General features: G+C 58.8%; 1 protein-coding gene across 1 annotated transcript in view; it reads right to left on the bottom strand.

Moving 5' to 3' along the window:
- SNED1 (sushi, nidogen and EGF like domains 1) overlaps positions 1 to 9,444 on the bottom strand; it is a 65,512-nt gene that overhangs the window by 47,097 nt on the left and 8,971 nt on the right. Inside the window, exons 2-3 of the mRNA XM_039861627.1 lie at positions 4,625 to 4,912; positions 35 to 175 (exon numbers count right to left, since the gene is read on the bottom strand). Of these exons, the coding sequence (XP_039717561.1) occupies positions 35 to 175; positions 4,625 to 4,912 (429 nt within the window). The remainder of the gene's footprint in view (positions 1 to 34; positions 176 to 4,624; positions 4,913 to 9,444) is intronic.

Here is a 9,444-nt window from a genome sequence, read left to right as displayed (position 1 = left end):
TCACAGCCCTGGAGTGGGGAGCGGGGGCCCCTACCTGGGCTGCGATGCCCCCCAGGCCCGTGGCGTTGCCCCCGCTGCTGGCGTGCGTGCCCGTGGTCCAAGTGATGGACTCGTAGTTGAAGATAGTGAAGGAGGACGCTCCATCAGTGACCAGCACAATCTGGAACGTGTTGACCTGCCAAGGAGGGGCCTGAGCGGGGTCCTGCAGCCCGTCACCCCCAGAGCCCTGCCCCGCCCCCATCCCCGCACACCGTCACCATCCTGTCCCCCCACAGGGCAGGACGTTGATGGCCTCGTCCTCCATCCTGTCCTGTGTCCCGGTGCCAGAGGCCCTGGCACCGGCCAGCCCCTCCCCAGTAGCTGCTGCCTGGCGGGAGAGGGTCTGTGGGGGCCCAGGGGCGCCAGGAGCAGACACTGTTCCCCGAGGCCACGGGCACAGAGCATTAGTGCTCGCTTGGCCAGATACTCAAAGCTGTCTCATGTGACTAGGATAAAAACACGAAGAGAACAAGGGGGAAGGTAAAAAGAGGGACTGAGAAAAAAACTTTTAATACTTAAGTTTTATGGTTTTCATGGAATTCTGTGAAAATATTGGTGGGTAGTGCATATATGAGTCCGTTTCAGATCAGGCAAAGGGTGGGGTTGTGTAACAAGGGGTCTCAGGACAAAGTGGGAAACTCTGAAAAACGATAAATCTAGAGCTTTGCGTCACTCGTGACGATAAATCCGAATCGAGCCCGGATGTGGATGGAGCGTCACGGTCCTGGGAGACGGAGGGGTGGAGGGCCTCCGGGAGGGGCTGCTTGCTGACCGGAAAACAGACAGAGCTTCATGCGTCTGGCTGCAAACGCGTTTGAATATAAAAAAGGGCCATCGACTCAAACCGAATGGCAAACAGCAAAGCGAAAAATGTATTTATAACACACGAGGCAGATAAAAACTGTTACTATCCTTAATTCAAGAAGAGCTTCTACAAGTCAATAAGGAAAAGGCCAAAGCGATTATGGAAAAATTGGCAAAGGCTAAAGTAAAGATCCGTCGTGACAGAGAACCACGAGAGCGTCCGGCGGGCCGATGACGCCGGCACAGGCTACACTGGGAACCGCGACGTGCAGGGTTTAAAAGGCATAGCTAGCCACTCGGCCGGGGCGCGGAGGGACAGGCACTTCGGACGTGGCTTACGTGGGCACATTCCCGAGCGGAACCTGGGGATTCTGCGGCATCAAAGTCCCTTCTAGACACTCGTGCCAAGATGTGGTCTCACAGTGAACTGGGGGCTGCGCGGTGCCCACCTCAGGGTGCCTTGCGGTGGGGGCTGCGGGTGGTGCCGAGTCTGGGTGCCGCTGAGGGACACAGCACTGGGGGTCCCGCGGTGCTCGGGCGGACTCCGTTTTACTGCGTTTCGCTCTACCGCGCTCCGCAGATAACGTGGGTTTTAGAAATTGTGTCGGGCACCATTTGCTCACTTTGCGTCTCTTCGTCACGTTTGGTGATTCTCAAGGTGTTTCGGACTTTCTCGCCATTGTTATATTTGTCACGGTGATCTGAGGTCAGTGACCTTTGACACAGCCGTTGTGATTGTTCTGGGGCGCCAGGAAGGGCACCCACAGAAGACAATGTAACCTATCATTGCTGTGTGCGTTCTGACAGCTCCGCCTTCGGGCCGTCCCTGTCTGTCCCTCCCCAGGCCGCCCGGTTCCCTGCGACACAATAGAGATATTGGGGCAATTAATCAGCCCACAGCGCCCCCTAACGGTTCAAGTAAAAGGAAGAGGCTCCCGTCTCTCTCTTTAAATCAAAAGCCGCAGGGGACCAGCTTGCCGGGGAAGGCGTGAGCGAAGCCACCAAACAGTGAATGAATGCCAAGGAAGATCCCGAAGGGAAGTAGAAGTGCTGCCCCAGGGACCGCCGGGCCACCAGCGAGCGGGCGACACGGAGAGGGCTTAGCGTCCGCACAGGTCAGACCACGGAGCCTGGTCCACGAGGTCCACGGAGGGAGCACAGGTCTGCGCAGCCACACGTGCTGATGGAGACACCTGCGGCACGTCCCCCGGAAGGGCCAGCCAGCTGGCTCACGAAGGTGGCCGCACCGAACGACAGGTTCTCAGCGCAGAAAAAGCAGCCTTCTATTGGAAGAAGATGCCACCTGGGGCTTTCATAGCGCCTGGCTTCAATGTCCCCAAGGACAGGACAGGCCAATTCTCGTGCGTGGGGCGAATGCAGCTGGGGACTCTAGGCTGAAGCCAGTGCCCACTGGCCGTTCCGACGATCTTTGGCCCTTAAGACTTACACGGAGTCTGCTCTGCCTGGGAGCCAGACATGGAGCAGCGAGCCAGAGCAGCACGGCTGTTTCCAGCGGGGCTTTCTGAGTGTTTTAAGCCCACTGTCGAGACCGACTGCTCAGAAAAAAGGTGCCTTTCAAAATATGACCGCTCACTCACAAGGCACCTGGTCCTCCAAGAGCTCTGATGGGGCTGGACGAGATGAATGTCATCTTCGTGCCTGCGAACACAGCACCCATCCTGCAGCCCCTGGATCGAGGAGTGATTCTGACTTTAAATGCTTATTATTTAAGAAATGCCTTTCGTCGGGCTACGGCTGCCACAGACGGTGATTCCTCTGGTGGAGCTGGGCACCGTGGACTGAAAACCTTCCAGAACAGATCCCTTGCTCTGGACGCCATTGAGAACATTGACGATTCATGGGAAGAGGCCAAAACATCAGCATTAACGGGAGTTTGGAGAAGTGGATTCCCACGCTCAGGGGTGACCGGAGGGGCTCGAGGTCGGGGGGACGGGGCCGCAGGTGTGGCAGAAGCTGCAGGGGAACGAGGGCTGGCGACGCGGCCGAGTCACTGCCACCTGAGCGGGTGAGAAGACGCTTCTCACGAGTGAGCAAAGAACGGGGTTTCTTCAGATGGAGCCCACTCCCGACGGAGATGCTGTGCGCACTGTGGAAATGACGAGGGACTGAGACCATCACGTAAACTCAGTTGACGAAGCAGCAGCAGGGTTTGAGGGGTTGACTCTAATTTCGACGGAGGGTCTTCCGTGGGTAAAACGCTGCCGACCAGCGTCGCGGACTCACTCGTGAAGGAGGAGCCAGTGGACGCAGCGAGCCTCGGCCACGGGGCCACGGCCGCCCCGCCTTCAGCAACCACCGGTGATCGGTCAGCGGTGTCACCGCTGAGGCAAGACCCTCTGCCAGCGGAGAGAGCACGACTCCGAAGGGTCAGATGACGGTTCACAGTTTTGGCGACAGTGTGGTCAGCGAAGGCGCATGCAGCGCACGTGTGCACGTGAAGCTACGGTGCACTGACCCGGCTACGGTGCAGTGTAAACGTGGCTGCTGTGTGCACCGGGAAACCAAAGACCCACGCGACCCTCGCTTTACTCCGGCGGCTGGAGCCGAGCTGGCAGTGTCTCTGCAGCTCCCGTGTCCCTCCCTACCTAAATGGTGACCCCGCGGAAACTGAGGTGATGATGCTCTCAGAAGCCCATCTTTCCTGATTCACTGTCCAACTCTTAAACGTCCGGCAGCGAGTGTCACGCGAGATGCCCCTGGCTAAGCACCTTTCTTCCCGCCCTTTCTCTTCCGTCTCGGCTGCTGGACAGCTCGGAGTCTGTGAGCATCCCATCACCCGCCACTTCCCTCCCCGCCCTCCACTCCCACTGCTGGGGACCCCGGGCCCCATCTCCTCATGCTCTCTGGCACGGCCACCTCAGCACGTCCGGGACCGAGCCTGTCACTTGCACCTCTAGACCCCGAGCTTAGGCCTCACCTGCACCCCCCAGTGTGTCTGACAGGAAACCAGGCACTACCCTGATTGCTTCTGTCTCTACCCCACTGTCCAGTGACCTGTCACATCCACCCTGATGGCTGCTTTGAACGGTCCAGTTCCTCCAGGACTGAAGCCCCCGGGCGGCCGAGCCCCCTCAGGCCGGCATGAGAGTCTCAGGGAGGGCCCCTGCCCGCTGGCCGGGCTGTGCTGGGGGCCTCTCGGCACCCGGCATCTTTATCACACAGTCGCTGTGTGACCCCATGGGAGAGACGTGTCCTGTCTGCTCTGTCCACAGCTGTCTCCCCAGTGCCCCCCAGAGGCGCCTCTAAGTAAATGTTTAATCAGTGGGTGAACAAACAGCTCTGAAAACGCCACTCTACACCCAGTGGCTCTTCTCTAGAGAGCGACCTCATGTCATGCATGGTTGTGACCTGCAGGAGGGGGCAGCCGCTGTCCTCACTGGAGGGGACCCGCCCGCCATCGCTGGCACAGGGCTCAGCATGTTGTCACATTTGGTGTCATCAAGGACTCACCTGCACTGCTACCTCCCCCCGTGTGTCTGACAGGAAACCAGGTGCAGTTGCTTCCTGTTTAACCCTTTGGGCTGGAAGCACCCCAGTGGGAACCTCTCTAAATGTCACCCCCTCCTCTGGGCGCCTGAGCCACTCTACTGGGCATTTGGGGTTTTCCCAGAGGACAGGGGAGGGCAGAGGCCTCCTTCTCCAGCCGGGCTGTGTGGCCTTGAGCGAGTGACTCCTGGGCACGGACCAGTGACTGCGTCCCACCCACCTCAGCGAGACGGGCCGGAGGGCGCAGTCCCCGCCTCCCCAGGACAGAACTCACGGGGGACGAGGAGCTGCCTCCGAAGAAGGTCACGCGGTACCAGGTAGCGATGAAAACCCAGGTGGCAGAGAAGCCCGGGAGCTCAGGGAAGTAGCGCCTGATGTCCTCCGTGGCCCTGAGCAGGGTGGCGGCGTCGGTGGCCTCCCGGTGGTACACGTCGCCCGCACGCCGGTTGTCCACGTCCGCCCAGAAGGCCGCCACCACGCAGCGGTCCTTGGCGACAGGGAAGGCCACCGGGGTGAACTGAGAGACCTCCTTCAGGAAGGAGATGATGCCGTTGTTGTTCACCTGTGGGGGCGGGGCGGGGAGTCAGGGGCGTCCAGAGGGAGGAGCTGGTGGTTTGGGGGTGGCATGTGGCTCAGCCTCCCTCTGGGTGAGCTGGCACCTCCTGGTCCCAGGCATGGGACCCCTCAGCCTGCTCCATTCCTTCCTGGACAGGCCCTGATGCCTGATGCCTAATGTCAGGCAGGTCCCCATGCCCCGATGTCCCGGGAGGCCCGGCCCTGGGCTGCTGCTGCGGGATCAGGAGCCCCAGAGTAGGCTCTGCTCTGGGGCAGGCGCTCGGGCCCCGGAATGGACGTGGATTACAGTGGCTCCTGACAGGTAGTGTTTCCAGGTCCCAGGCAGAAGCAGAGAGAAACCCTCTGGAGGAAGATGCCACCATCTTAAACCTCGAGTTATTCCAACAAGTAATGTTTCAAATGCACAACCCAGGACACAGTTGAAGGCAGCGGCACATACACGCTTGCTTCAGCCAGGACACAGTCAAGGTCAGCAGGGCACACACGGCGCTAGACCAACCCAGGACACATCGAAGGTCAGCGGGCACACATGGACGCTAGCACCCGTGACGAGTAAGCAGAAACGGGAGGGACACCAGATGTGGGAACTATCAGGCACAGACAGTAACACAACTAAGCTCACTGAGTTCCAAGAAATCAAAGGCAAGCCTTCAAACCTTGTCGGCAGTCAAAACGATCTTGAAAAAGAACAGAGTTGGGGGACTCGCTTCCTGAAACGGTGGCATTGACAGAAAGACAGACAGTAGACCCGTGGAGGAGAACACAGAGCCTGGACATAAACCCTTGCACATTTGGTCACATGATTTTCAACAAGGGAGCCAAGACCATTCAAGAAGGAAATGGTCTTGGTCTTTTCCAAGACCAAATGGTCTTTTCAACGAATGGTGCCGGAAAAACTGGATATTCACAGGCAAAATAATGAAGTTTGACCCTTACCTAACGTCATGTACAAAAATAAGCTCACAGTGGATCAAAGACCTAAACCTGAGAGCTAAAAATGTAAGACTCAGAAGAAAACGTAGGGTAAAAGCCTCACGACGTTGGCCTTGGCAATGATTTCTTAGATGTGTCACCAAAGGCACAGGTAACAAAAGAAAAAGTAGACAACCTTGAGTTCATCAAGATTAAAAACCTTTTGTGCATCAAAAAACACTATCAACAGAGTAAAAAGGCAACACACAGAAAGGGAGAAAATGTTTGCACATCACATTTAATAAGGGATTAGCAAGAGGACTTACAGAGAACTACAGCTCAACAGTAAAACCCACGACAGCCCGATTAAAAAACAAGCAAAGGACCTGAACAGACGTTTCTCCAGAGAAGATACGGGAATGGCCAACGAGCCCATGGAAAGAAGCTCAGCATCCCTGATCAGCAGGAAATGGGAGTCAAACCCCGTGACGAGGAAGGGCCCAACAGGGCGGGTGGTTGATGGAAACGTGACAGGTGCTGAGTCGCCAGGGTTTCTGCGCGGCAGTGGCAGCTCCCCAGGGAGCCTCGTCTCCCACTCCAGCGCCCAGGGAATCGCTGGCTTCATGGGCCCTCGAGTCACAGAGGATCTCCTAAAAGCCCATCTAGGTCACTGGTGGTCCAGCTAAGCTGGAACCCGGTGGTGTCCACTGGGCGGCAGCAGGCATCCAGCCCCAGCCCCAACTCCAGAAGCCCGCGACGGGCCAGTCAGTGTCCGGGCAGAACTGGAGCAGGGACCCTTGCCGCGAAAGGGGCTGTCCAGGACCAGACACACTAGATCCTATTGCCCTGGGGGCTTTGGGAACGGTCTCGTTGGGGTCAGCAGACTGTCCCCTGAGGGCCAGCTATGAGTCTTTTTGTCCCTCTGGACCACGTACGGTCCCTGTCGCATATTCTCCTCTGTTCTTTTTGTTTTTACGGCCCTTTAAACACATAAACACTATGCCAGCTCACAGGCCTTGCACAGACAGGCAAGGGTCTGGGGCCAGGTCCCACGGTCTGTCCTCTGCGGGCCCCTGGTCTGGCTTTGCGGATCCAGGTTTGTTGGCCCCACCGTGCCCGCTTGCTCGCATACCGCCTGAGGAGCGAGTCAGCCCTGACGGCTGCAAGGCGGAAATGTTCACTGCCTGACCCTGTCCTAGAAAAGCCTGTGGCCCTGCCTGCCACCCCGCCTGCCACCCCGCCTGCCGCCCCGCCTGCCGCCCCGCCTGCCGCGCCACCTGCTGGCGGGTCTGCCACCTGGAAGAGCACAGCCTGGCCTGCCAGAGATGCTGACTTAGGAGCCCATCAACCTAGGAACAAAGTGCAGCCACTGAGACAGTCTGGCTCACTCGCATATGTGCCCACAGGGAGGCGCATCCTTGATGGGGCCGATGGGGAACCAGCCGCTGATGGAGGTGCCACCACTGCCTCCTGGATCCCTCCTCGTCCCAGAAGTGGCTGCGCAGCCACAAGCGGGGACGAGTGAAAGAGAAGGGCTGTGTGCTGCTCAGGCAAAAGCCCCCCGCGCACACTGGGCTTGTCCCCACGGACGCTGGCCTGCTCCCCTTCTCGCTGGGGTGACCTCTGACCCTCCCAGGCCCACCACTGGGTCTCACTTGTCCAGGTCGTGGTGCCAGTGTTCTGGCCTGACCACCTACTGGCCATACTGCTGTGACGCTGACGACATCTGGGGCCACTTGAGTCTGTCTGCTATGTGTCCGCAGCCTCCAAGGCCACTCCACACTGGTTGACAGTCCAGTGTCCAGTGACCATCCCATAGTCCCCATAGGCCGCCAGCATCCAGTCCCGCCAAGTCCTGGCTCAGCGTCCCCAGAACAACCCCAGAGCCTCTGCCGCCTGGCTGCCCTGGTCATGCACCCGCCAGGGAGTTTGCTCATGGGATACGCTGTCCCCACAGAGGGTCCCTCTGCTCTTGGCTGCCCTCTGGGTAATGACAGATGGAAGGGAGGGGCTGACATGGGGTCTGCAGGTGGCACATCTCTGTCCCCTCACAGCAGCCCCAGGCCAGCCTGGCCAGAGTGCCCTGCGGAGTCCAACTCAACTCTGGCTGGGCCGCCTGGGTTCTCCCGTTGGAGCGACACGGTCCTCAGTCACGGAGACATGGGGCACCGACAGACAGCATGCCTGTGGCACGCCGTGAGTGACAGTGCCCTTCACTTCTGAGGCAGGAACCTCGGGTCCAGGGCTGGCACCTGTGGATCAGTGACAGGCTAATGCTGGCTTGGAAGGAGCGTGCCGTCACCTCTCAGACCTCGACAAGTTTACGTTTGTGATAAAAGTTCTCCGAATACTAGGAATGTCAGGGAACATCCTTAATCTGAGAAAGGGTGTCTTCGGAATAGACAAGACAAACGTCATGTTTAATGGTGACATATGGAGCACTTCTTTTTGAGACTAGGAACCAGACAAGGGCCCTGCCAACACCTTTTCTACGCGACAGTGTGTTGGAGACTCAACCAACATAGCACGATGAACAAACTAATTGAATTTAAAATGATTAGAGAGACACAACTGTCATTGACTGCGAATAATACGAATGTGAGTGTAGAAAAATCCAAAACGATCCCCAGGTAATTTACTCAACTTGATAAGAGGTTCTGTTTGGCTGCTAAATACAAACATTAGAAAATGGCGGAAACGCAGCTGTGGTTGTGCACGCCGGCGACAAGGAGGGAAGCAGCGAGAGAAGGTGCCGGGCGAAGGGCGTACAGGACACCAGCGCTTATGAGCAAATCTAGGAGAAGACGCGCCGGCGTCTCTGCAGCCGGCTCCGAAGCCCAGACACGAGAAGGGCCCGCGACCTGAACGCGGCTGGACAAGGTCCCGGGCGGGGACAGGAGGGCCACCAGAAGCGAGCGTGTGCATGCCTGGGGGCCGAGCCTCAGTCTTGTGTGAACACTGAGGGCCAAGGATAACCAAGGCCCTGTCCAGACGAGCAAGACGGGGGGCCTCGCCGACAGACACGGGATCTCGGACGATGCCACAGCTGCTCCATGGTACTGGCTCAGGGCGACGGGAGGGGACAGTGCGGGGAGACAGCCCGGAGACAGCCCAGAGGCGGCCACAGAGCCCCGGGGGGACGAGGGGACTGGGCGGTTCTGTTTCTTAAAATGGGGAGCCCACCAGCCTCTGACGAAATCCAACTGCGGGTGTGTGACACACCTCAGGGTGAGCGACATACCAACACAGCAACGACAGTGTCGGATGCGGGCAAAAGCAGTCATGCCCGGCGATGTTTAATGAGGAACAAACCGCTAGCCATGAAAAGAAGGACGGGCGCACGTTAGGTTACAATTGAGAAGTCCCCCAAGGACCCGTTAAAGGGAGTTCCACCAGCACAGATCGGGGAAGGGCATCTGCCGCCCGCCCCGCCGGGGCTGCCGGACCTGCCGGGTCCCAGGGCCGAGGCGGATGCGCGGACCAGAAGGCGTCACCTGGCCCGCGGCGGCGGTGCGCGAGCATGTGCGGCCGTGCTCAGCCTCTCTGCTGACGACCAGCCGTCCGGCTGCGTGGCCGGCGCCCCGCGCGGCCGCGTCTCACAGGCCA

Source organism: Pteropus medius, unplaced genomic scaffold (assembly GCF_902729225.1).
Source record: "Pteropus medius unplaced genomic scaffold, Ma_sr-lr_union100, whole genome shotgun sequence".
Lineage (NCBI taxonomy): Eukaryota > Metazoa > Chordata > Mammalia > Chiroptera > Pteropodidae > Pteropus > Pteropus medius.
This window is presented reverse-complemented; position numbering and strand designations above follow the sequence as displayed.